The 27,777-nt window shown below is 49.4% G+C and overlaps 1 protein-coding gene across 2 annotated transcripts in view; it reads left to right on the plus strand.

Moving 5' to 3' along the window:
* Positions 1-27,777, plus strand: part of UNC5D (unc-5 netrin receptor D) — a 95,616-nt gene that overhangs the window by 32,584 nt on the left and 35,255 nt on the right. For both annotated transcript variants that reach the window (XM_027717465.2, XM_027717466.2), the window contains exons 2-4: positions 9,948-10,166; positions 15,796-15,939; positions 19,445-19,548. In XM_027717465.2, coding sequence (XP_027573266.1) covers positions 9,948-10,166; positions 15,796-15,939; positions 19,445-19,548 — 467 coding nt within the window. The remainder of the gene's footprint in view (positions 1-9,947; positions 10,167-15,795; positions 15,940-19,444; positions 19,549-27,777) is intronic.

Below are 27,777 nucleotides of genomic sequence, written 5' to 3' on the forward strand. Positions count from 1 at the left end.
TGTCCCTCAGCAGCTCTGCCTGCCAGGGCAGGGCTGGGCAGCTGGACTGGGCTGGACTGGGAGCAGCTGCCAGAGGGGTGGGTGCCTCATCCATCACTTCCCTAAGTGAGAGCTGAGGGTTATTGCAGCCAATAAAGCACCACAGCTCTTAACACTGAGAAACTGAACTTAAATAGCGTGTTTGGGGAGCTCGAAGGAGATGGATTTTAATGTCATACTCCATAAAATCTGACACGCTGGGGGGGAAAAAATGGGAGTGTTGTGGGATGTTGTTGCTGCCTTTTCATTTTGAGAGCGGCTCTTGAGCTGGGAGGGAGCAGAGGTGGCTGCTCACCCCCTTCCCTGCCCTGCCAGGGACAAGCAAGGCACTTTATCAGCAGGTTTCCAGCTATGGGTTATATAAAAACACACAGATTCCAGTCCCAGGGTCTGTGTTTCTGACCCATTCTTGATCCAGCCAATCCTTCAGCCTGCAGCCTGAATTACAGGGAGCTGCCTCCGCTTCAAAATTGAAATTGTCCCGCTCCCAATGGCACCAAAACCCCTGCAAATGGGGGCTTGCTTGATTTACTCATTTGGCTCATCCACCACAAAAAATTACCAGCAATTTTAGGGTAAGTTGCAAAGAATGTAATGCCTTGTATTACAGGGTGAGAAGTGCAGTGCAGGAAAATTGAACTGTGGGTTGGAATCTGAAGGTTGTTCTCTGCAGGAAATACAGCCCTGGCCAAGGCCTGAGGAAAATCACTGCTCTGGGCCTGCCTTCCCTGGAGCCACCTGGAAAAACTGCTGGGGTCACAGTGTTCCCTTTTGCCACGCAGCAAAGGAATGTTGGGTTGTTAGTGGAGCCACGGCAGGTGAAGTTCTGATTTCACGGAATTCAAAAAAAAAAAGGCAGAAATACTCCCTTCGGAAATCAACCCAAAACCTCCCCTCCAGAGTTTCTTCCAGTCTTTGCTTTAGAGGGTAAATGAGGTGTGTTCTGGCACTCTTGGAGAGGCTGAAATGTGATGCAGGAGTTTTCCCCGTGGTCGAGGTCCCGGAGCTTGTGTCGGAAGATTCTGGGGGACTCTTAAAAAATTTGAAAAAAAAAAAAAAAATTGTAAAAAATTTGTTAAAAAAAAAAAAATATCCTCGTGGAGATTCCGTAAAAGAGCAGAAACTGCAGCGTTTGGTAAAATTGGCTGAAGCCAGGGGCAGACAGAGGGGGAAACTCTGACGGAGGAACTTGGTGCAAGGGGGAGCTGTGACACTGAGAGCTCTGTGTCACTGGAGGGGAGCAAGGGGGAGTTTTAGTGCTCCGAGGTGTCTTTTGCCAGTGGAATGATGTCAGTCCCAGGGAATGTGGCTGAGACACGTAAAGGGAGGCTCCATGGAAATCCAGATTTCCAGTCTCTCCCCCCAAAAAGTGCGTGTTTGCAGCACGGAGCCCGCAGCTGTAACTCTGCCTGGTCTTTAGCATGACAAAAGCAGCCGAAGCCGAAAATGCCCCTTCCCCGTGAGAAGCAGGATATGGAAAAGCTTTTTTCACAAAAGTAGCTCGTGATTCAGATGGAAAATGTCAGGTTTTGAAAATTATTAATCTTTGTGCCTGGCAGAGCTGTCAGCTGCAGGGGCGTTCGGCGTGGGAGGCTCTTGCGGGAGAGTGGTTTCCAAGTGGAGTTTTATTTTTTTGGGAGGGGGCTGTTTTTCACTTTTCCCTTTGTTTTTTTTTTTTTTTCGGGATTCTTTTGTTCCCCCGCGGGTGGCTGAGTAAACAGGCAGTTTTAAGTTCAGGTTGGGACAGTCACTGCCAGGTAGGAAAGCTGAGGGAGTCACAGCTCTGGCAGAGCCACAAACGAGTGTTGCCACCCCGGGGTTCTGATTCACTGTCAAGGCAAAGGGAGGGGGGGAATAATGGGGATAGAAGTGGAGAAATTGGTAAACAAGGGAGTGAGAAAGGATTCTGTGCCGAGTTATCCCAGAAACGGGGGGTTGGCAGGAGGGGCTGCTCTGGTGGAGTGCAGAGCTCTGAGCTGGGGGGTCTCCCGGGGTCCTGCCCTGCTGGTCCTGGGCAGGCTCTGGGAGGGCATTCCCAGCCCTTTTCCTGCATTCCCAGCCCATTTCCTGCATTCCCAACTGCACAATTCACAGCTGAACTCAACAGTCCTAAAGCTCTTTTCCTTTATGGTTTTCCTTGTGCCAGTCCCACAGCCACGGTGGCTGTCGAGTGGCTCCCCAGGTTTCCTGTTCAAAGCATCTTTAAGGTTGGCAAACTCAGGGAAAACCGAAAAGGCTTTTCCTGCCTCATTTTGTGCAGGGGAATCTTTGCCCAAATCCTTCCAGGGTTTAGCAAAAGCTCTCTGATGGGAACGAGAAGAATGGAACGAGAGTCGCGAAATCTTTAGTTCTTCAAACAATTAACTGGAGGGCACTGCAGAAATCTTGTCATGTTCTAGTGCAGAAAACAGCTTCTGAGAACTACAGTAACACAAATAAATTGAAATGCCCCACAGGCCTCTGTAAATAACATTACAGAGCTGCAGTGCTTTGCTGGTTCAGTTTTAATTGCTTGGAGTGGCTGTTCCATTAAATATTTGTAGCTGAACACCTGTAAAAAGTACAAAAAGAGCAGCCAGGACAGGCCCAGCCCGGAATGTGGAAGCACAAAAGTGCTCTGGAGCCCAAAGAAATGGATTTCCCACTTTGTCTGAATTTACAGGGAGATCTAAAACACCTCCATGGCTCAAGTCTCCCTATATAACTAGAAAACATCAACTCCTGGGATCTTTCCTGTTATGGGGACACTGGAGACTTCAAAATCTGGACAGTATTTGAAATACCTAATTTTATTTTTTTTTTTTTTTGGTAAGACAAAACCTTATAAAACTTTGCTTCCAAAACTGCATTATTTAACTGCAGATAAAGTTTGTCTCCCCAGTCACAGCAAAACAGAATTTCAGAATATAAAGATCCGTCATTAAATTTAATTTATCTCTCTATTTAATTTGTGTAAAGTGCAGCAAGGAATGGAAATGCAAATTCAGCCAATACGTGATTTTATAGGGATTTGGAAATCTAATATCCTTCTCCTCTAAACTCCTATCTAAATTCAGCACTGGATGCTATAGTTAAAATTATGTCTATTAACACCTAATGGCACCTATTTTCTTATAAAATTTGAGTTACCTGAAGGAGCAGAAATAACTGCAGCATTCTTTAGTCCAATTTTAATTAGATCATTAGGGATTTAAGACTCAGTAGATGAAAATTACACTGAGTGTCCCTCCATTGTGTTTCAATATATGTATTTATTATTGCAGTGCTCTCAAACTCTCAGCATTAAAACAAGGGGCACATTTCCAGAGCTTGCTTTCTCCCTTTAATCCAGAAGGAACGAAACTGTATTTCTCTCTTAGCTGATGGGTTTTTTTCCCCCCAAATGAGCATTCCCAGATCTGTGTCTCAGTAATTAAGATGAAGTGAACCCAGGTCTGCTCCCAGACACAGCTCTGTGCTGGGTGAGCACGGCAGGGCTCAGCAGCATTAGTGAGACACAGCATTTGCAGTGGAGTGTGAGTTAATTTAGGGAGTCCCCTCCTTCTCCTGTTAATCCATTTCCTCTGGAAGTTGTGTTTGTCAGCACCAGGAGTTTGGTATTTAGTGGCAGTGACTGGGAAAGCAGAAGGGTGGGTTTGGCAGTGAACAAGTGAACACTGAGCACTGCAGCCTGGGCTCTGTTCGAGGGGGTTAGTGGTATTAATTTATTATTGTTCCTTCTGAGCAGAAATGCTCTTCTTCTTCTTCTTCCCTGGGAGGAGTTGTTTGGGGTGTTTTTAGGGGGTCAGTCCATCCCCAAGGCTGCCCTGGATCAGGGCAGGGCTGTGCAGGAGGAGCTCAGGGAGCTTCTGGTACCTCGGGGGGAAGAGAGAGGAGCTCCTCTTCCCCCTGCTCCTCAGGGACAGGAGCTCCTCTTCCTCCCCTGCTCCTCAGGGACAGGAGCTCCTCTTCCCCCTGCTCCTCAGACACAGGAGCTCCTCTTCCCCCTGCTCCTCAGGGACAGGAGCTCCTCTTCCCTCTGCTCCTCAGGGACAGGAGCTCCTCTTCCCCCTGCTCCTCAGGGACAGGAGCTCCTCTTCCCCCTGCTCCTCAGAGACAGGAGCAGGAGCCCTGCTCCTCTTCAGAGACAGGAGCTCTGCTCATCTCCTGCTCCTCAGGGACAGGAGCTCCTCTTCCCCCTGCTCCTCAGGGACAGGAGCTCCTCTTCCCCCTGCTCCTCAGAGACAGGAGCTCCTCTTCCCTCTGGAGCTCCTCTTCCCCCTGCTCCTCAGGGACAGGAGCTCCTCTTCCCCCTGGAGCTCCTCTTCCCCCTGCTCCTCTTCCCCCTGCTCCTCAGGGACAGGAGCTCCTCTTCCCCCTGCTCCTCAGGGACAGGAGCTCCTCTTCCCCCTGCTCCTCAGGGACAGGAGCTCCTCTTCCTCCTGCTCCTCAGGGACAGGAGCTCCTCTTCCCCCTGCTCCTCAGGGACAGGAGCTCCTCTTCCCCCTGCTCCTCAGGGACAGGAGCTCCTCTTCCCTCTGCTCCTCAGGGACAGGAGCTCCTCTTCCTCCCCTGCTCCTCAGGGACAGGAGCTCCTCTTCCCCCTGCTCCTCAGGGACAGGAGCTCCTCTTCCCCCTGCTCCTCGTCAGGGCTCTCCCCTGGCCGAGCAGTCTCAGCTCTGATCCCAGCCCAGCTCCTGCTTCTCATTCCCTTTGTACCTTTCTGAAAGGAGACCTTTAAGTAAACCCAGAGGAGGGCAGTGATTCATGGTTTGTTCCCCGTTCCTGTGTGTGGTAACTGTGGCTAAAAAAAGGGGGGATGTGGGAGGGGAAGTTCCTTTTGTATTTGGAGTTGTCCTCCTGCCTGCTCAGCCACCATCCCTCATTCCCACTCCGTAATTCCCTCCTGACAGTGACTGATGTTGGAGTTTGAGTCTCACCAAGGTTGCTGTGCAAGGCAGGAGAAGTTTGATAACTCCTCACACAATGCTGGCAAACTTTTTTTTTGTTGCAGATCCATCTGTTTAGAATGCTGGAGAATCTTTTTTTCCCCCTTTAAAGATTTATATTGCTTGCACACTGCCGAAAGAAAAAAAAAATCTAGATGTTAAATAAATGCATGAATGTGGGAAAGATTCTTCAAGTTTGTAACCCACTTAATATTTAATAAATGTAATAGATCATTTTTATAAATATGTATAGCTTAGATATAAATAAATTTAGAATACAGAAGGGATTACAATAGGATACACATTCATCTCTGTTGGCACAGAACAGACCAGGAATGTTTTATGAACATATTAATCCTCATTGGTGAAAATAAATGCCCTCCTCTCCTGCAGCCCAGTGAGAGTGGTTGGTGGCAAGTTCCTGTTCTGAATTCCATGGAGCTGGAAGTGCAGCCCTGCAAGGAGCTGCAGAGGTGCTTTTGCTGCTGACAAAGAGGAATTAAGGCTGGAATTTGTGGATGAGGGTGTGAGGCTTTTAAATTCCCATTTTAGGGGAATGAAGGTGTCAGTGAGTGGTGCTGCCGTGGGAGCAGGGGCTGAAGGAGGGCTGGGAGCTGCAGGGAAGGTGTGCAGGAGGGAAGGTGGAATGAATGAGGGCTGAGAGAATGGCCTTGCTCATACTGGAATAAAAGTCCTCCCTGGGGAGATCCTGCCCAGGGGGGAGAGTTCTGTGGGTCTGGAACAACAGGCACAGCCACACCTTGGGGGTGCCCCGGGGTCCTTGCCTGGTGGATTTTGTGAGAGGAGGCATTTGGATGATAATGTTGATGCTGCTCTTTGGTGAAAAGCTGGGGGGGGAAGGGTTTGTGTAGGAAAAGCCTCCAGAAATCAGAATGTTTTGGGGACAAACAGCTTTTCTGCTCAGGGGGGGTCAAGGGACCCCGTGTGTGCTCCGTGGCACTGAGGGACTGTCACCCTCCTGCTCCCCAGATTTGGGGTCAGACTTCTCTGATCACGCAAAAAAAACCCACAAAAGGGTGATCAAAGCAGCCCCAGTGCATTCCAGAGCAAAGCCAGATGGGAAAAGCCCAGGTGTGGAACCAGGAGTCTCAAGTGGCAGCACCCAGCTCCACATCTCGGCCCCTGCACACAGGAGGAGGAGTGAGAGGCTTTAAAATTCAGATAAGGAGGGTGAGTTTGCAGCTGAAGATTCTGAGCACACTGCTTTCCTGTGATAATATCCCAGATTTGCTTCCACAACTTATTGCACATTCTTTTTTTTTTTTTTTTTTTTGGAGTTTTCATTGCAGAAAATTGCCAGGAGGGATGGATTTTGTCTTCCTCAGCTGGCAGAACAATTTTCCACCTGTCGCCCAAATATTTGATGAGAAGGATTATGGTGCAGCTGCTGGAAGTTTATCCTTCATATCCATGGGAAGCAAGAGGGGCTGGTGAAGCAGAGACACTGATATCAGAGGTTGGCTTGCTGAGATGGATCTGCAGCACTTGTGCTGGAAATTCTGACAAAGATGTGAAATGCAGAGAGGAGCACGTTGAGTGCTGCAGTTTTACCCAATCCCTCATTTCCCTCCAGTGCTCCTTTTTCTTCCTGCCCTTGTGAGTGCTGGGTTTTGAGGCTGGGGGGGCCTCCTGTGCCCAGCCAGGGCAGCAGATTTGCACCAGCACAGCAGGAGGGGTCGGGAGGGTCCATCTCTCCTCAGCTTCCCCAGAGGCACTGCCCTGGGAAAGGGCACTTCTGGCAGGAGGAGCTGGAAACACAAGTGGATTTAGCAGCAGGAGAAGTGGTTCCTCCTTGGAGGGTACATGTGGACATCCAGGAAAAAAAAATGCCCTGGGTGGCCGAGATGTTTAAGATGCATTAATGACAGCAGAGTTCTGCTGCAGGGACTCCCCAGCCCATCCCCTGCCCCTGTGCTGGCAGCCTCTGCTGAATTCCATGGCCCCCTGGGCCTTGGCAAATCCCTGAACCAGAGGAAAGAACAAAGGCATTGAAGGGTTTCATGTGGGCAACAAAAGGTGGGATTTCCACCAGTATCTGAGCGACTGCCAAAAAACCCCCCCTGCCTGTGGGACAGGGGCGTCTCATTGAGCAAATGTTGCTTTTCTGGCTGAATAAATGACCCAGGGTTCGTTGTGGAAACCATTCCATGCAGGAGGAAATGCTGGCTTCTGCAGTATGGGGGTTTTTTTTCCATTCTCACTTCCCTGCAAAGCTGAGCACACGTGCAGAAGGCATTTGGCATTATTTAGTTGTGGTTCAACGGGAATCAGGAGCATCAGCTCCATGGAAAGGGAAGAATGGGAGGGTCTGGAATGCTGGTCGTCTCCAGGTGGTTTTCAGCTCACAAATGGGCCTGTCCAAAGGAGGGGTTGGGATGTTTCCACCTGGGAGAAGTCTTTGCCCAGTATTATTGTTGTATTTATTACAAGTTAGGTGGCTTGTTCAGGACACTTCTGACTTTTTTTTTTAATATGGAAAGAATAATGCTACTTATTTATTTTAAGTAATTGCTAACTTGGAAGAAAAAAAATTCAGAACTCGGTTCTTCATTGTTTTAAAATGTCACTTTAACATTTAAATTATACCCTAATCAGTTGTGAAATACTGACTCATCCCTGTCTGCTGCTGTCCACATTTTCTAATGTGGTCTGACAGCAGCAGGTTATTTATTTCATAGAAGAATTTAATGTTTGTTCTCAACTTTTTTCCCCCCTCCTTTTCTTTTTTGTTTCTGTGATTGCCTTAAAAAGATTTAAAGTCCCTCCTGGCCCCGTGTGCGGAGCATAAAGCACAAAGCACTTCCTGAAAGGTAATTTTCCAGCAATGAAAACCACAAGAATTGTGTTTCAGGGTCTGCTCTTCTGTCATTCCCTGCTGCACCCAAACAGCCCTTTTTCTGTAGCTCTGAAGGGCCTGAATGCTGAAAACTGGGGGCTGGACATGAAAAACCCTCAGAGATGGGCAGTCAGAGCCCTTGGAAAGTTCCAGGTGCTTTCAGGTTGGGGTATGAGAAAGATGATGCACAAAAGGAAGAGGCATTAAGTTAAAATTCCATGTATTAAGTGCACTTTGGGAGAGGCTTTGCTTTGCTCAGCAGCTACCTGGGAGGAAATGTTATTTATCTGGGAATGTGCATTTATGGAACATCAGTAATAGCCTCATAATTACATGTTTTAGGACTTGACCCTGGAGCAAAATGTAGTAATATCTGTCTGTTTGTTGGGGAGAGAGAGTCATTTCTCTCTCTGTGTGCTGGGATCTGCATCAGTTTGGTTTTCAAGGGCACTTAATGGAGCTCCACTTAAGTGAGAAGATGCACCTCGACTGACCTCGGGATGGGGAAGGTTTTCCTTGGGAAGGAGCCACTTCCCCAGCCCAGCCCAACCCAGTAACAGGCAGATCATTAAATCCAGGAGGAGATTTGTGCCCTGAGTTTCAGTGGGGCTGGGATTTCTTCCTTTGTGTCTTGCCCTAAATAGCAAATTCGGTGGAATGGCGCGGGGTCACCCAGAGTTCTCCAGCTGAGTGGTCCTGCTGGGATTGTCTGCAGCTCTCCCTCCTCACCAGTGCTGCTGCCTCGTGAAGCACTCGGAGCGCTGATGGCAGTGTGGGATTTCCAAGCCTCTCCAAACCCCCAGAATGACAGTTTTCTGTTATTTCCTCCAAAGCACAGATTTAATAGAGCCTGCAGGGACACGGCATCGCTGCAGATTGACAAGATGGAAATTGGCATCAATGTTCAGTGGTAAAACACTAAAACTTGTGCTAATGTTTTCCAAAGTAACGCTGAGAAGGTGGTTTAAAGCACCGAGAGTCGTTGTGGTTTCCCAGCACAGCCTCAGAGTGTTTGCACACCCAGCAGTGCTGAGTGCTGAGGGACAGGGGCCTGGCTTTAATGGAAACAAAGACAAAGGATGTTCTCATTATCCTGCCATCTACTAGACCTGGGGAGGTTTTTAGACTCACTTCATAACTTCCCTCTCATCTGACTTAATTTCCTTGTTTGGGTTCAGTCACATCCCTGGTGCCCTCAGCTCTTCCCTTCTCTGATCCTGGGTTCCTTCATCTCCTCTCTCATCCTCTGGCTGGATGTGTTCAGTGCTTTCCAACCTTCCATCACAATTCAATCCCTTCTGACTTATTTTTGTTGCTGTTCTCTGAATTTTCTCAAAAAAAAAGAATGACAAACTACCGAGATAAATTCCAGCCCTGCTGAAAATCAGTGGGAATTTCCCAGGTTTGACCTGATGAGAAGTTCTGGTGAAGGAAAAGCCTGGATTCCAGGGCTCCTGGAATTCAGAAGGTGAGGCTCAGAACACTCACTGTCTTGCAGCTTCTGGCCCTACAAAAACCACTTTTCCCCTTTGACATCCCCTTTAGGGGCTGCAGGCAATGGGAGCAGAGCAAAACCCCCTTGAGAATCTCCTCTGGGAGGGCAAGAACCAGCAGCTTGGTTGTCCCAGTGCTGCAGGGAGCTCTTCATGTCTGTGGTTAACACTGATCCCTGTTAAACCTGCAGCAGCTGGCGAAAGGAAATTAAATTCAGTGGCAGGAAGGGAGATTTGGGAGCTCAGGCACCGGGCTGTCACTCCAGGGAGGGAGGTTTAGTGTCTCCTTCTTCCACAGACGCTTTCTGGGCAACCCTGGGTGAGTCATTTAATCTTTCTCTGCCTCAGTTCTCCGTCTGTAAAACTGTTCACTGTGGTGCTGCAGTTTCTGATGCTTCTGATGCTTCTTTTCTGTCCCTTTTCCTGACAGTTCTCACACTTAAATTATTTGACTCTGCTTGTCTGTCCTCGCAAAGCACAACCCGACAGCTGCCGGCTCCCCTTTAAATCAGTTTTAAACAAAACCCCCAAGTGGTGTTTCATCAGAGAAACGGCACAAAGGGTGAAAAACGTGAAAAAAAAATGAAAAACCATGAAACCCATCTCTGTTTCCCTTTCCTCCCCTTGCAGGCAATGAGAACAGCGAGGCCCTCCCGGAGTCCATCCCCTCTGCCCCCGGGACGCTCCCGCACTTCATGGAGGAGCCCGACGACTCCTACATCATCAAGAGCAACCCCATCGTGCTGCGCTGCAAGGCCAAGCCAGCCATGCAGATCTTCTTCAAGTGCAACGGGGAGTGGGTCCACCAGAACGAGCACGTGTCCGAGGAGAGCCTGGACGAGGCCACCGGTGAGGGCGGGGACAGGTCGGATCCCGGGAAAAGGTTCTTCCCCCAGAGGGTGGTCGGGCACCAGGGCAGTGGGCACAGCCCCAAGGCTGCCAGAGCTCCAGGAGGGGTTGGATGCTCCTCTGAGACTCTTGGGGATGGGCCTGTGGGGGAAAAAAAAATCCCTCTTTCAAATTTAGAAGGACGGCACAAACTCGGGGAACAAAGAAACAAGGAAGAATTTATTTTGCTCCTTCACACTTTCCCTCATCAGATTTCCGGGGAAAAAGACCCTTTGGGTTTGAACCTTACACATTTCATAGTTTCACAAAATCCCACCCTTTTTCAGATAAGTTTAATATATTCATTTTTGCCTGAAAAGGTTTCTTTTCTCTGAAAAGGGGCTTTCCCTTTATCCCAATTGGCTGCAAGGGCGTCCCCTGCCAAAGGTGATGGACCTTCCTTTGTTCTTAGCCCAGAGGGAGAAAAGAACCCCTGGGTACAAAATGGCCCCAAAAGAGTTTAATTTTTAGGAACTTTTGTATTTCCCTTATCTGGCCAAAAAAGACTCTGATACTCCAGTCCAGTGTTTGGAACTTGGACATCTTACAACACCTGTATAAAAAAAACCCATATTTTTATTTCTCACAGAAGTGCTCTGAGTGCAAGTGTGTGTGGAGGAGAAGGGAGTGAGAAGGGAGAGGGCTGGAAACGATCATCAGGTCTGATCAGGTCCCATCACTCCCCTCGATCTTTTCTCATTTAGCAGCATCTTGATAAGTACTGCAAACCAATTTAATGCCTGTGACTTCACAATTCTGTTTTGTTATTGCTTTTCTCCTCTTCTGAAATTCCAGGATTGCTAGGCAACTCCAGGCCTTGGAATAGCAGTGTGTGTGTGTGTGTGTGTGTGTGTGTGTGTAACATCTTCTCTGGCAATACAAGAAATTCCTTTTTTTAGAGGCAAAAACGCCACTTAAAAAGAAGATGCATCTCCTAAAGTGGTGTTTGGCATTCTTTCTAAGTGACATATTCTGAAGAAATTTCGTACTGAAGGTTTTTGTAAATGCTAATCTGGAAGAATTTTAATTTTTACAGTTACCTTTTCGGAAATAACTTAATAGGCATAACCTTTACTTCTGCAGGCACTGCTGAATCAATAGAGGAGAAATCTCGTCCCTGAAAGCTTTCCTTCCATATGGCTGATGAAAATGTGTCTTGTGAATGCTGCAATTATGTTTTCTAAGCCTTGGATTAATAACAGAATGAAACAAGATAAAGCAACACTGAGGGGTTTTTTTTAGATGACGCCAGAAATGTTGAGGTTTGAGCCGTGGGGGCACAGGCTGAGCAAAGGGGGGCTGGGGGGCAGGACCTCGGGATGGGTTGGGTTGGAAGGACCTTAAAGCCCATCTCGTTCCCAGCCCTGCAGGGACACCTTCCACGAGACCACGGGAGTGGTGCAGGTTTGGCTTCAGCCCAGGGATGGAGGGTTGGTCTCTCAAAACAAGTCTGGTGCAGACAGGGCAGGGGCTGGGAGTTCCCAAAACTGCCCAAACGGTCCTTGGGACACAGAAAGGGGGGTAAAGGCAACGTGCAGGGCAGTGCTGAGGGACAGACATGGCTCTTCTCTCACCGTGATGGATCTGTGGCCGTGAATTATTTTGGAGCTCAGCCCTCGGTGAACAGCAGACTCCTGGGCTTTTTGGAATGAATGTGTGTCCTGGCAGTGCTCTCCTTTCTGGAGTCGAATCTGGGGCATAAACATGTCTGTTCCCAGGCACACACAGTGTTCTGTGTGCTGTGTGAGCTCCATCTGGAAAAACTGCACTGGGACTGGGGCCAAAAGCGGTGCTTTTGGTTGCAGGGGGGTTCTGGTCCCTCGCTGAGGGGAGGCTGCACTGCAGCAAAAGGATCTGTCCCTCCCCACCCTTCCACTGTTTGTGTGGGACTCAGATTCTGAGGGGAGGTGTAGAAGTGGTGAAAAATAGCAACAAGAAACCCAAACAAGGGGAAATTCAGCGCTGAGTGAGAGAAATGTGTCTTGGCATCTCTGTAAACTCCTGCCGGGAGCTGCTGGCAGTGGGACCCGCAGGCACCGTGTCCTGCTGGATGTCCCCGAGCTCTGCACAGGGGACAGGGGGGGACACACGATGGGGAGGGCTTTGTTTGTCATCCTGATGAACAGAACCCAGTTTTCCATGGTTTTGTCTTTATGGGAGGGGAAATTAAATACCTCAGGGTAGCACAGGAGTCACTGGGAACCTGAAATGGAGGAACAGCAGGAGAGGAAGGGATTTTGTAGTTCTGGGCTGTGCCTTGTGCTGCCTGCCTGGGAATGTCCTGGGAATGTCTGGAAGGGTTTGCTCTGGGTGGCTCTGGTGTGCATTTGCTGCTCTGTATCTGCCTCCCCTGTTCAGTCCCTGAACGTGGCAGAGCAGGGACTTTGCTGTCTCTCTTCCCTGGCTCATCAAGTGAGAGCTTGAGCTTGGAGATGCTGCCGTGATAAAAGAATAATAATTACAGCTTGATTCATTTCCTCCTGCTTTCTTTTCCCTGCCTGAGCACTGCCCATGCACTCCAGAATGCCTTTGCAAACCCTCCAGTTCTGGTTTCACCAGAGCATCAGCCCTGCCCGGAGTAACTCGAGTTTCCTTGTCTGATAACTAAAAGGATTACAGCAATAACTGCTGTCAGTGTTTTCCTCATTTAAACAAATAAAGCTGACAAATGCTGAAGTTCTCTGCAGCTCTGTTGTGTTTAGTACATGGAGAGCAATTATTCATCTGCTGCCAGCATTAGTCTATCTGCAGCTAAACCATCCAGCAGAGCAGAAAGCTCATTAGCATATCAGTGCCACAGCCATAATTTCATATTCTGTACGGCTGTACTGTAAAACAAAAGATGATGGTTATAATTTGCACAATAATTTAAAGGGTTGGACTTGCAGTGCTTATTAGAGTTATTCAAGTCACAGGTAAAATGTTGCTCTTGTTTATGATGTGCCTGGTTTTATTTGCATGGATTTTTCATTGGGTGTCATTTCCCAGGAACAATTTTTCTGGTGTTTCTCAAGATGCAGGAGGGGAGGTGAGTGTGTTTGCTGGTGAAATACAGGGATGAAAAATGAAGAATATTCCTCTCCTCCCAATAGGTTTGCTTTCTGTAGTTGTTTCTAAAACAAATGAAAATAGCTCTGCTTTCTCCATAAACAAAACATAACTTTCCCCAAAGACTCGATGTTCTCCAGAGGCCCCGTCCAGCCCCAACAATTCTGAGATTCTGCTGTTTTGGATGCATTTATTTTGTCTATGGGTAACCTGGGAGACCTTCAAAAAGACCTGAAATCCTACCTGGCCCATTCTCAAAACGCTGATCCACCAGCTCCCCAAAATCATGTGCTGTTTGTTTGCCACATTAAACATGGGCTGATTTATAGACTAATTAAACACCATGTCAGTGAGAGGAAGAGCTGGGCAGGAGAATATTCTGCCTTGATAAATCCAGGGCTGTAAATGCCTGAATTCACTGACGCCTGCCCAGAAATGTGCAGTGCCCACGAGCCAAGAAATGGCTCCTGCTTCTCGAAAATTCAGCATCAGGGGGTGATGACTTTTTTGGGTTGGTGTCAGCAGTTCTGTCACTGTCAGCCTGGATGCACCAGGAACCTGCTCTCAGAGCTTTGTTTGCTGCTTCCCCAAATGCCCAGAGGGGCTCAGGGGTGGAGGGGTCAGAGCCCCCGGGGTCCCAGGGGGGTCAGCAGGGCTGCAGTTCCCACAGGGGGTGTCCCCTCCCCAGGAAGATGCTCCTCAGAGGTCCTGCTGGGAACCAGCTGATGGTGGGGTAGGAGGATGGCTGGAGATGTTTGGGTCCAGCAGGAGGCTGAGCTGTGTTTGCCATGGGATCATTAAGGTTGGAAAAGAGCTGTGAGATCATCAATCCAAGCATCTGCAGGCAACACAGACCCCCAGGCTGCAGGGACAGAGGGGCTTGGAGCTCTGGAGTGCTGGGTGAGATTCCTGGTGGGGCCAGGCCAGCCTGGAAAGGTCACTTTGTCAAGGACTTCATCACTTCTCACCCTTGTTGAAGCCTTTGAGTCGATGGGGTGTGACCTGGTTGGACAGTGTGGATTTGGGGGGCTCTGGAGCTGCACGTGGCTCGATTTGCCAGAGGTGGGGAGCAAGAATGGATGTCATTCATGGATGTCTCTCCGTGTCCCACAGCCCGGGGGGTGCTGGGATGCCAAACTCCAGCCAGTGAAGACCTGCTGGGTGGGTCACCAGCACTCAGGTGCTCTCCGAGGGAACTCACCGTGGCTCATCTAACCCTAAACCTTTCCAGATCACTCTCAAATGCTCTGATCCTGGGATTTATCCCTGGCAGGGCAGCTGGGCTGGGGAAATGGGGCATCCTCGTGGCAGTGGCAGCAGGGAGGGGTCTCTGGCAAAGCTGCCCCTTCCAAGGGCCGGGTTTGTTTCCTGAGGGTTTGTTGTCAGAAAACCACGGGAGTGTTTGTGAACAGCTCCGTTAAAAACGGCACTGACAGGGGGGAAACGAAACGTAAATAAAAACAACCGGGAAACCTCCGTTTGTTTGTTTATCAGAGGGGGAATAAATATTTGAGCGACTAAAGTGATTTTTGAGACAGCTGGGGCAGCTGTCCCAGGTTTGTCAGTGTCTTTGGGTGTTGGTGTGAAGCCAAACAGGCTAAATAAAGAGCAGTAAAAATCCCCTTTGCCTGTTGCCAGAAAAGTGGCAAATACTTTGTATTTTTGTATGTGTTGAGTGGTATTTAAGCTTGTCTGACCATCCCTGCCCCTCTCTGGAGCACCCCCAGTGCTTTTTGCCATCTCTGCTGTTTGCCAGAGGAGCACATTGACTTCCCAGTGCCTTTGAGGAGTGAATGCCCAGCTGTTAATGATGCCTGAGATTAAGTGGAAGCCAATTTTTATGGAGTTCAGGCTTAGAATTCTTGCTGCTTTATAAACTTCACAGGCATGAAATACTTTAGGATCGAGTTTTCTTTCATTTCCAGTGAAGGGGAAATAAGTGTCTTGGGACTGCACAGGAGGAGAAAGAAGGAAGTACAAGGCATAAATGTTTTCTATTTTTATTTAATGTCTTTCTGACTCTTTCAAATGATTCCTAATGCCTCTGAGCCCAGATTTGGGTTATGTTTCCCCTCCCAAGGTTGTCACACAGAGGTGGTTGCAGACCTGGTGTGTAGGACGAGGTGTCAGGTGCAGGAGGCTTCTTGGGGGCTTGAATTTACCATCAGGCTTTGGCTGAAGCAAATGCTCCTGGTCTGAAGGGCCCCAGTGCTGAACTTCACCTGTGCTTGAGAAGGGTTTTCAAGGAGATGTCAGATCAAAAGAGTTTGATTGTGTTTTGTGAAGTTCCAGATAAACATTCTGGGCGAGGAAGGCACCAGAGAGGAGGTTTCTGAGGGGGGGTGTTCTGTGCTTGCAGAGCCCACAGTGGGTAATTCACATACCTACTCATCTTACAGAACTTAATTAGTGGCAATACATTGTTGTCAGAGTAATTAAAGCTTCGCCTTGATTAAAACTGGAAAGCTGTCAGTTAAGAGGAAAGCTTCGGGTAACTCTGCCCATCCCCGTCCCTGCTGACCCTGTGCCTCTCTCCCCGCAGGGCTGAAGGTCCGGGAGGTTTTCATCAACGTCACGAGGCAGCAGGTGGAGGATTTCCACGGCCCAGAGGATTACTGGTGCCAGTGCGTGGCCTGGAGCCACCTGGGCACCTCCAAGAGCAGGAAGGCGTCCGTGCGCATCGCCTGTGAGTGACGGCTCTGCTGGGCTGGGCTGGGCTGGGCTGGGCTGGGCTGGGCTGGGGGAACTCTGCTCCTGGGCTCCAACACCACCAGCCAGCTCCTCAGGCACTGCTGGCCACGGCAGCCCTGGCTGGGGGACGCCCTGGGAATATCCCAGGAGGTGACAGGTGTCAGGAGAGGGAAAAATCTCCTTTCTCTGAGGAACAAACACATCCCTGGCAGAGCTCAGGTGCCACAGGAGCTCTGCTGGTTCTCCCTGGGCTGAGCTCACAGTGCTTAGAAACAAAGAATGTTCAGAGCTGGTCATGGAGACATTTATGGAAGCACTGCTGAAGGGAATGAAATAATTCCCGGGCAAGGTGGGTGATGTTGCACTTCTTTAGCTCCAGAGCTGATGTTCAGTGCCCAGACTGGGCTTATCTCTGTCCCCATGTGTGTGACAGTGAGTGTGGGCTCATAGCTCACAACCAGCCCATCACTGCTGGAAAGGTGCAAAACAGGCCAATGCAATAAATGCCCCCATAGCCAGAGGGACAGAAGAGAGACAGAACCCAAATGCAATTGTGGCCGTGAGACTGTGGAGCTACTCAAAGCCTCATCCAATTTGGACCTTGCAATTAGATCTGGGATGGTTTTCTAACAGAATCAGAGCCTGAAGCCCCTCTTTGCCAGCAGAGAATTCAGGGAATTGCTCCCCCCAAACTGCTGTGAACCCTTTCCCTTTAAATCACCACCCCAGGTCTTCCCTTTCCAGTCCTAGGAAATGAGGCAACAGGAGGGAGAAATGGTTCCTGGGAGGAGATGAGGGCAGCAGGAGAAGGCTGGGGAGGTCCAGATGAGAAACTCTGAAGGGTAACCTCCCAGCTGGTGTTCCAGCAATTCTTGATAAATCTAAAATGGTGTCTTTTAACAAGATAAATGTTTAACAGGACGAAGTAAACATCTGAGAGAAATAAAAAGGACAATGTGACAACTCCTCCATTTTACAAATGGCAGATTTTTTTGTTGTTGTTGTTGCTGGCTGATTCTGTTTGAATGTCTAAATACCTATAAATTCAATTTTTTATTTCACTGCATTAACTGTCACAACACTGAGCAAATAATTCCCCTGCGCTGCTGAGCTGCAAAGGGCCTTTATCTGAATTGAATTTTTATTGACTTTTCTCCACTCTGTGATTTCCCAACCCCCCAAAATGACAATTGGAGTCCAGCTCGGAGCGAGCAGGAGCAGGTGGAGCCACACTGGGATTTCAGGCTGTGGCACCAGCCCTGCACAGCAACCCCCCCAGCTGCCACCCCGGATCCCATTAACCTGTCCCTGCTCCCAGAGGCTCTTCAGCCCGGCCCTGGAATGTTCTGAGTGCTGTGGCTGAGAGCTGAGCTCCTCTGCTGCCTGTTCTGCTGCCACTTGGGCTTGAAAGCCGTGGCTTTTTATGGGAAGAGCAGCAATTCCTGAGGGCAGGGATGATGGGACTGGGGAAGGGATGATGAGGATGGGCAGGGATGATGAGGATGGGCAGGGATGATGGGACTGGGCAGGGATGATGGGACTGGGCAGGGATGATGGGGCTGGGGAAGGGATGATGAAGATGGGCAGGGATGATGAGGATGGGCAGGGATGATGGGACTGGGCAGGGATGATGGGGCTGAGCAGGGATGATGGGGCTGAGCAGGGATGATGGGGCTGGGGAAGGGATGATGGGGTTGGGGAGGGGATGATGATGGATGGGCAGGGATGATGGGGCTGAGCAGGGATGATGGGGCTGGGCAGGGATGATGGGATGGGCAGGGATGATGGGGCTGGGGAAGGGATGATGAGGATGGGCAGGGATGATGGGGCTGGGCAGGGATGATGAGGATGGGCAGGGATGATGAAGATGGGGAAGGGATGATGGGGCTGGGGAAGGGATGATGAGGATGGGCAGGGATGATGGGGCTGGGCAGGGATGATGAGGATGGACAGGGATGATGGGGCTGGGCAGAGCTCCAGGTAGAGCTCCAGGCAGAGCTGCAGCAGGAGCCTGGAACCCCCCAGACACCCAGAGCTCCGAGTGCCCAGGGCTCTGTGTCGTCCTGTCCGTGGGGAACAACCTCCCTGCTGGACCTGGGACGTGGATTTCTGACTGAGGGAACCTGGGATGTGGATTTCTGACTGAGGGAATGCCCTGTGGAGCACGGGGGATGAGCCTGGCAGGTCCAGACACTCCCCAGGATGTGTTCCCAGCACCTTTGGGGTGCACAGGGAGGAACTGAACACTTTTTTCCTTCCCCCTTTTTTTTTTTTGTTTTTCTTTTGCACTTAAATCCCAAAGATTCTTGAGTTGTGAATCAGGTCCAGAGCGTTGCAGCACTGTTATATTTCTCTGGGAAAAGCAGGTGAGTATTTCTGTGTGATAGTGGGGGAGGCAGAGAAAATGAGAAGATGGATCTTGCTCCATTTTTCATCCTAATAAAGGCATTTGTAGGCACAGCTGCAGCTCGGCTGTTAATGAATGGCTTTTTAAACAGAGGACTGGAAAAGATGTTGGTTATCCATGGGGGAAAAAAAATCAACATCAACAGAGAACGATGAAAAGGAGGACCCAGGCACTGTGTGCATCTCTCTCCAGTGAGCAGCTTGCCAAGACAAGTCTTCCTGTATTTTGTGTAATCTATGGAAGTGGATTGCCTGGGAGCTGCTGCTGAGCCAGGGCTGGATTTCAGCAGGTGTGAGCCAGGCAGGGAATGAGGGCAGTAAATCCACCCTGTGGAGTGTGAGACTGTGAAGACACCGAGTGTTCCCAGTGGAACATCCCTGCTCTCCCAGCACGTGCAGGAAGGAGCATTCCTGGCGTTCTGTTTTCCTCCCAGGCAAGGAGAACATCCCATATTCCCGGGCATGCCTGGGGCAGGTCCGAGGTGTTGGATCCAGCTCTCCTTTGGGTCTGTTCTGGTTTGCCCAGACACTTGTCCGTGGAAGTGCTGCCACCACATCAGTGTGGCCGAGACATTCCTTACCCTCAGCTGGGCTGGGGTGTCTGGAATGAAGAACCTTGGAATTGCTTGGAATTGCTCTCAGTCCTTCCCTACAGCTCGCTGTGGGTGCAGTCCAAAGGACACATCCCCCTTGGGATGTGCTGTCAGACCCTCCCCTGGGCAGGGGGTGCCAGGAACATGGGCCACCCAGGCTTGGCTTCTCTCAGCTGGTTCTCCCGGCACCCCCAGAATTCCACAGGGTTGGTTTTTTGCTTTCAGTTCCCCTGTTTTGGAAAGGCAGCAGCTCCAGGGAGTGAATGCCCAGCTGGAACAGGGGAAGGGGTGGTTCTGGCCTGGGTTGTGTCTGCACTCAGGTGGTTCTGGAAAGGTGGAGGAATGGGAACACAGCTGGAGGTGATGGGATCTGGGCAGGAATTAGTAACACTTGGTTATCTAAGGGCAGGCTCACCCTGCAGCCAGCACAGGGCTCTTGGGGCAGGAGTGGCCTTCGGAGGGGTGATGGATTCTGATGAGTTCCTGCTTTCAATCCTGCAGATCTGAGGAAGAACTTCGAGCAGGACCCACAGGGGAAGGAGGTTCCCATCGAGGGGATGATTGTCCTGCACTGCCGACCCCCCGAGGGGGTCCCTGCGGCCGAGGTGAGGCTTTGGGGGGGCAGGGGAGGAGCAGGAGGGCTCAGCTCTCTACCCAAACCCAGGAGAGTTCTCTGAGAAATCCAGGTTTTGAGACAATCTCTGGTGTTTTTGTGCTTCTGAACCGAAAACAGATTTTTCGGCTCGTTTTCTCAGGGGTTGCTTTTCTCCTTGAAAAGTAAAAAAAAAAAACAAAGGGAAAAAACAAACCTAAAAATATTATGATGAATTGTTGCTGGAGAAGGGAAAATCTGCTGCAGATAGTAATTTGGTGGGTTTTTGCTTAGCTTTAAACATGTTTTTTGTCATGGGAGTTGAATCTTAACAGGAAACTAAGGGGGATGCCTTAAAATGGCCCCGGCCAGGCTGTTCTGGCAGGGAGATGTTCTAAGTGGGTCGTGGTTAAAAATCTGCTACAGAGGCTTTAAAAACAACAAGAAAACGTTGTGTTTCTAATTGCACTCTGCAGGCTCTTCAGCATCTTCTGAGGAAGACAAATAGGTTCGCTCAGAAGTTATTTTTGCCCCTTATCTCCACCATCACTGGGGTTTGTTCTGACTGAGGGAACAAAAGGAGCGAGGGAAAATAAACTCCAGAGAAATGTGTGTCTTTTAGCCAAGGAGGAGAGTGTTGGGCAGATGCCACTGAAAATAAAGAGGAGAAATGCAGCAGAAAGGGGTGCAAAGGCACTGCCAGTGAGGTGGAAATGGTGCAGCCCCAGAGGAAAGGGAGTTGGAAATGAGGATCAATTTGTGTCCAGGTTTTTGATGTGCTTTACTCTGGCATTCGGGTTTCTGCTCCCACCTTCCCCTCAGCTGTGTTATTTTTACTTGTGTTTAGTGTTTCTAGAAAAGTGGATGTTGCCTTACAGGGAATTGCCAAAGTTACTGAATGTGTGCTCGGGTAAATGGATCTGTTTCGTAGACAAAACAAACTTCCAGAGGTGCCTAAACATCCTTGGTCTGTTTGAGTTTCACTGGGAATTTCAGGATTTGTTGAACTACACAGCTTCACACTCCCCAGTTAAACAGAGGCTCTGTCTTCTGTGGAAGTTAGGAATTATATCTGATGGAAGAGTGACATTTTAGTTGCTTTCTGCAGATAAAAATGGTGGAGTTCCCAATAAACCCTGACATACTGATGTTGACAGTAAACTTGTTATTGCTGTTAATAAAGCCTGTAAATCTCACCAGGTCATCTTTGCTTTGGCCAATAACATTTCCCATAAAGGCTCAGGCTAATTCTGGGCCCATCAAGGTAAAGAGGCTGCTGGAAATAATTCAGTGGGTCTGGGTTAAATCAGTCCTGGCTCTGGGCTGGGACTCTGAGCTCGAGGTTCTAAACTCTGCTGGTACCTTCCAGTTGAAAGAACAACCTGCCCTGTTAAACCCAGGGGTGAGAAACGGCTGAGACAGCCCCAAACCCCACTCAGGGATTGTTCTGGGGGTGCTCAGGAGTGCAGGAGGTTCCAACCCCAGCGCTGGCAACAAACCCCGTGGTTCTGAGCCAGGAATTTATTTCATTAGAGTTTGGATGGAGCCCTGGGTGAAAACACAAGGCTTGAAATAACTCTGGACAAAGGAGCTCCTCTTGTGTTTCATTAGATGCAAAGTGGATGCTAATTGTGGGTTGTTGTTGTTTGTTTGTTTGTTTAATCCACACTGGGCACGGGCCTGGAAATGGGAACTGAAAACAAAGGGATCCCAGATTCCAGCCCCTCCTGTGTTCCCAGTGTGTGCCTCAGTCCCTTGGGAAGGGTTTGGTTATTCCATCAAGAGTACGAGCTCAGGAATGTTGTTTCCCCAAAACCCAACCCCATTCCCTGTGTTTGCCCCATCCCTTATTAATCCAGGTATTCCTGGCAGAGGCTGGGAAGGGCTGGGACAGTGGAACCTAAAACTGGAGTGAAGCCTCAGTTCAGCCCAGTTGTTCGTGTGAACCTGCCCCGTTGTCAAGGATATAAATCTTCGTGCCTGGAATTGTTTTTCTGGGTCTTGGGGGCACTGAAGATTTCTTAAACCCGAGGCTGGAAGCACTGAAAGTGAATGTTCTTCATCTACCCCACGGCTCAATGTGAAAATTCCTGTCATTAGTCCTGAAGAAGTGGAAGGCAGGGAGATTTCCTGGGGACGGCTGACACGGTTTCCTTGGAATTACCTCGCCAGGAGGGAGAAACTTTCTTTTCCACCGTTCCTTTCCACATCTTTAGTCACTCCTCAGATGCTCTCACCTGGTGATTTTAGCCACTGCTCGTCTGAAACCCAGTGAGGGGCTCTCAGCAGTCCTTGGGTGTTCTCAAACAGCATTTCCCAGGTGTGTCCGTGCCCTCGCTGTGCCTGTGGGCAGGAGAAGGTTTGGAACTGAGCAGCACCAGCTCTGAGCCCCCCGAGGGGTCAGCACAGGCCAGTGGTGCCTCCTGGGGCTAATCCTTTAATGGGGTCAGTTATTTGGGGGGTGGGAGGACGCAGGGATGGAGATCAGCCCTCACAGGGAGGTGATTCTCTGCAGAGAATTCCTCCTGATGAAGTTTTGTTGGGAGAAATGTCTGTTCCTTCCATCTGCTCGGAGGGGGTGAGGCTTCCACCAGCAGCAATAAGAACACCCAGATTAAATCTGCTTGTATGTGTTCATTTCTGCACACAGGAGGTATAAAGACAGTTAGGAGAGGATGCATTAAAGGTCTGGATCCATAGTTTAAATGAGTTTAAAGTGTCTGTGGCTTAAAACTCGGCGTGGGTCAGTGAATTTCCCAGGAATTGGAAGCTCCTGTGACACCGTGGCTGCTCTGCCCCCACAGCTCAGTTTGGTAAATAGTCTTTAAGCTGAATAACATGCCAGTGAAAGCAAACAATCCAGGGATTACAAACAGGGAGCAGCAGGGTTTTAATTCTGAAGATGAGAGCATGAGACCATTGTGCACACCTCTGCTTGGGATTTGGGGCTCTCTGGGTGCATCACTTACAGCACTAAGAGAGAAAGAAAACCCAAATCTTGATGCTGGGCAGACAAAAAAGGTTTTGAATCCTCTTCTCATGCATTTACATAGCAAGCAGAGAGAGCTGGTGAGCAGCTGTGCTTGCAGGCATCAGCACCCAACCCAAATAAATTCAGTTTTTATGAGTTAAGCATCGAAATAAAAAAGAAAATTCAGCATTTAAATAGAACAGCTGAAAATCCCCTGCTGTGGCAAGTGTTGATTCAAATCTAACAGAGTCTCTGCTGGCACGGGCTCTGTGGGAGCAGAGCCATTCCTCTCACTATTGATGTGGAGTTGGCCTGGGGAAGAGTCAGTTCTGGCTCTCGGTCCCCCAGCAGCTTCTCCCCACGGAGATTTTATTAATTGTGTGCAGCAGAGGCCTCCTTTGGCTCCCTGAGTGCCCCGGGGAGCAGTGAGGGATCCTCCTGGGATCAGCTGAGCTCCCAGAGGGATCCCCCTGCTCTGGGTGTGGTTGTGCTGCCGGGGGGGCCCCGGGCTGGGCTCTCTGAGCCCCCCCTGCATTGCTGGGACTGTTTCAGGGGAAGGGGCTCTGCTCTGCACTGGCAGGATGGGAATGAGAGGGGAGGGAGGGCTGAGTTCCCCCAGAAGGTGGGGAGCTGAATGTTGGGTTTGCCAGAGCCACATCTTCAGCCTCGTGGCTGATGAGGATCTGTGTCTGCTCAGCAGGGCTGCCCCTGCCCATCACACACAGCCCGTGGTCTGGGGAACACCCTGCAGAAATCCACGAAGGGAAGAGCAGCTTCTGCATTAGAGGGATGTTTTTACAGCAGGTTGTTTGACAGGGACACGACACACGACGTGTTCCTCGAGGTGCATCACCTGCTGCTCTCCCTTGGCAGTTCCCTCCCTTCACACAAATCCTGTGGCTGCAGAGGAGCCTTTCCACAGCTCAGCCAAGTGCAGTGTGTTATTGAGGTGGAGTGTTCCTCACCCCGGGGCTGTGCTGGTTTCCTGCTCTGCCCGTGTTTCTCGTGGCCCTGCAGGTTCAGTTCATTGCCCTGCAGGTTCCCAGCAGACTCAGCAGTTACTCACGGGGCACTCCTGGGGCTCAGCACCAGGGAAGCCTCACGCTGCTTTTAGATGATTTTTAGAGCATATCCTTGACCTGCAGCCTGGCATAAAACACACTCTGTGCTCGGCCTTGGCCGGGGCTCAGGCCCTGTGTGGGGCTCAGTGCAGCCCCGGGGATGGGAGGGGGAAACTGGAGCTCACCCAGCTCAGCCTGCTGGAAACACAGAGAAGGTGGGAGGGGGTGCCCAGCACAGCTCAGGGGACTCTCTCTTTGCTCCCCGAGTTCTTGGGCATTTTCCTCTTCGTTCATCCCAGTCCTGGAAGGAGGCATTTGTGGGGTCCAGCCTGGGGTCACCCAAACCCTGATCCCCTGCAGCCAGAGCTCAGCACAGGGGTCAGTCAGCAGATGGGAGGGATGGATGGATGGATTTCCCCTCCTGTTCATGGAATTCTGATCTTTGTATGGGCACTGCTCCATTTTGTGCAGTACAATACAGAATAAGACCTCTTGTTTCTTTTCTCCTATACGTCTCCTCAAGGGAATTTCCTGGCATATGCATCCCTTATCTTCTCAGCTGACCTTTTGGTCTTCCTTTAAATAGGTTTTCTCCAGTCTGTGCTCTCTTCAGCTTCTTGAAACTCTTCTCTTTTTTTGAGGGGGGGAGGGAGGAAGGCATAAAACATGACAGATCTTCCTTTTTGCAGTGCTTGACAAGCTTGTTGCTGCCTCTGGATGTGCTGAGTGTCAGCATCTTCAGCTCTCCTCCTTTCTGTGCAGTGCTTTCTCCTCATTCTGCTTTTAAATAACTCTTCTCTGAAGAAGTGAAGCCTCTCAGGTTATTCTTCTGTTGTTCTGCCCCGAGTGCAGTGGAGGTACAGCTGTGGGTTTCTAAATAGGTCCTAAGCCTCGATGCCTGAGAAATCCCCGTTGTCCTGTGATTTTCTGGGTGTCACAGCCCTGCCATCACCACGATCCAGTGCTGCTCAGACCCATTACCCTGGCTGTCTAAAGCAGCTTTGGTGGGATTTCAGATCCATAATGCTGACAGGTTGGGAACCCTAATCACCCCCCAGTGCTTCCCTCTGCTCCTGCCAAAGGGTATTTTTCTTTCTGTTGGTTTTAAGAACTCACTGAGCTGAGCTGGAGCCGTGACAGGACCATTTCCCCTCAGAGTGGAGCAGTGAAGGACGGGGGCCCCTCAGTTCTGTCACTTTGTGCAGCTCTGACCAGCTCAGGGGGAATCAGTGGGGCTTAACAGATCCTGCAGCAGTCAGCAAACAGAATAAATCACCCCACCCTCTCTGGTTCACTGCTGGCAGTTCCTCCTCCCTGCCTGCTTCCTTCAGTCCTGGTGTTGCTCCCTGGCTGTTGTCAAACCAGCTGGAACCTGGAAAATAGGTAATACCCATTTAATGAGGTCTGGGATAATCTCTCTTCTGTGTGTTCTCCCTTATTAGTGCTTCAGAGAGTGAAATATTAATTCTTTTTGGTACGGGAGCAAAAGAAAAAGCTCTTCCAGTTGTAGCTGGTAATCCCTCAGCCGGGTGTTGTGATCTGCTGGAGGAACATCACTGCTGCTCTTCCTCAGGGCCAGCAGGGCTTTGGATCCCTCCAGCTGTCAGGGGCTGCTCCTGTTTCGTTCAGTGCACTTGGGAACCAGGTTTTTAAACGTTTCTTCAGTTGGACAGGGAGCTGCCACGTCCTGCTCTGAAATTCAGCAGCAGGAGGAGTTTGTGGCACCTTCCTGAGCCCTGGCTTTGGGGTGACCTTGGTGTGTCTTAAATGTGGAGAAGGTGTGAGACTGGTAGTCCTGTGAAATGGGGCTGGAGCTGCCCTGGGGTGGGTTAACAAACCCTGTCCCTTAGAAATGTCACTGCCTTGGTGCTGAAGTGCCAGGTGACAGCAGAGAGAAGTGTTTATAGACCTCGGGCTTTCAAAGAAGTGAACCCAAAGCAAACCTTGAGCTTGCTGGACTCTGCTTCTCTTTACCAGGACGATGCTGAGGTGTCTGAGGTGAGACCTGCAGGGTGGGGTGGAGTGTGGGAAGAGCTGGGGGAGCCAATCTGAGCAGAAGCTGATCTTAAAATTCATCCTAAATCCTTTCTTATTCATAAATACTCTCTGAGACCAGGTCTCTGAGTAGCTCTTATCTGAGCATTAGAAGCAACTTGCAGCTCTTCCTGCACCTCCTCTGCCTGCTTTTGTTGGGGTGGGGTTTCTTTTTGTGGGGTTTGGGTTCTTTTTGTTTGCTTGTTTGTTTTGTTGGGGTTTTTTTGGTGTGGGTTTGTGGTTTTCACTTTTTCATAATAAAAGGACAGCTGTTGTGCTAAACTATTACTGATAGTTTACTGTTACTGAACTATTACTGTTGAGTGCTCTGCAGAGGTTTGTGGAATACTCTAAAATATCTTTATCACATAATATATGCATATATTTAAGATTTAAATGTGTTGTATCCAGTGCTATTTTTTCAAATGTTTAACACAGATTTTTGACGTTTTAATGGACTGCTGTAGACGTTCCCAGGAATATCTGCCTGAGTTTCCAAGGGTTTATTTACCACTGGAGCCTTTAATGGAAATGTAAAATCATTTCTCTTCTGGGCAGTGCATATTCCATTGCAGGCACATCAACAAAACGTGAAACCCACATAAAATTCAAAAGCTGCAAGTATTCCAAGAGCGGTGAGAGCCCGTTTTACATGGGTTTGGGTATTTATGGGGCTTGCACACACCGAAATGGGAAGTGGAGGATAATGGGGCTGCAGTAAAACAGGCTCTGAGTTATGGCCTGCAATGAATCCTGCTCTGCTCCCAGACAGCAGAGGGTGATTGCTAAATGCAAACAGCCTGCATTTGTACAGGTGCTCACACATCTCGGCTCTTGTGTCTGGAATAGCAATATTTGCTTTACTTTTAAGGGGTGTTAGCTCCAAGTGCAATAAATGGGTTTCATTTCTCACTGAAGACGTTTCCCTTTCCAGCCCGAGCTGGGGTGTGTGCTGGGTGTCTCAGCTGGGATTTATCTGTTAGTCAGATTTAGGTTTTCAGCTGCTTTTAAGAGCAATTTCATAATTCCATAGCAAAGATTGAGAGCTGTGCAGGTGAGGGTGACACAGGACCTGCTGGGCTGGACTGACCCTCCAGAATGTGGTGACCTGGTGACAGGTCTCTTCATTCTGCAGAACTTCTGCTCAGCTGAAGCTGGTTTGTTTGACCTGGGACTGCTCTGTAGAACCATTGCTCAATATGCAGAAACAGAGCCTCACATCTCCTGGCTCTGTTCACATTCTGGCTCGTGTTCTGGGTGAGTGAGCAATAAAAGGGCAGGGGGTTGCACAGACCTGCAGTTCCATGAGCTGGGGGAGCTGGTTGTGCAGCTCAGGTTCATGGTGAGCTCTATTTTTTTGGTTTTGCTTCGTTACAATCCCTTTTTTTTTTTTTAATTGTTTCATAATTTAAAATTATTTTAAATACTTACTTCATTATTTAAATAAAAGCTGGGAACATCTGCAGCAGTCCAGGTGCTTCTTCTGCTGACTCTGTACGTTTTGCAGCTCCTTGAGAGCATTTCAGTCCCTGCTCAGGTGCCCTTTTTTGGGCAGCACCCCTTGGATGCTCTCTCCACAGTGAGGGCACGTGCTGCCTTCCAGGCAGACAAGGGAACTGTGGATGCTGTTTTCTTCCAGCAGCAAAAAAATGTTTGTTTTCCTTCTGAGATTTGACTTGTTGTGAATAAATCAATACAGCCAGGGGGGTACCGAGGTCATGGAATAGAAACGCTGGAGCAAAGCACTTCTGAATTAGATTGCTGAAATGAAAAGAAAAAAGAAGGGAGATAACTTTGTAGTTCCCCTGAATAGATAATTCCTTTTTATACAGACATGTGCTTTGGGGCTTTTCTGGGTTTGATGTGCTGCTTTGCAGTGGTGTGTGTTTTTCTGGTCCTGTTTTCAGAAATGTGCTTAATTTTGAATGCTTGAACATGAAAGGAGAAGTTATGAGACTTTTATCATTCTGTTTATAATTATGCAGATAATTGTGAGAGAGGGTCCTACAAGGATTTGCAGACTTCACTGTGATGTAGGTTTTGACTGAAGGATTTGGAAGAGCATCGGTGCCAACAGCTCTAGGAGAAACCACTAAGTTGTGAATCTGGTGTTCTGTTGCCTTTAGTTTTCAGTGGCACAACGTAAATGTTACACATTTGTTAACTAACAATGTAT

This window comes from Pipra filicauda, unplaced genomic scaffold (genome assembly GCF_003945595.2).
Source record: "Pipra filicauda isolate LSUMZ 115617 unplaced genomic scaffold, ASM394559v2 scaffold446_size559374_pilon, whole genome shotgun sequence".
Lineage (NCBI taxonomy): Eukaryota > Metazoa > Chordata > Aves > Passeriformes > Pipridae > Pipra > Pipra filicauda.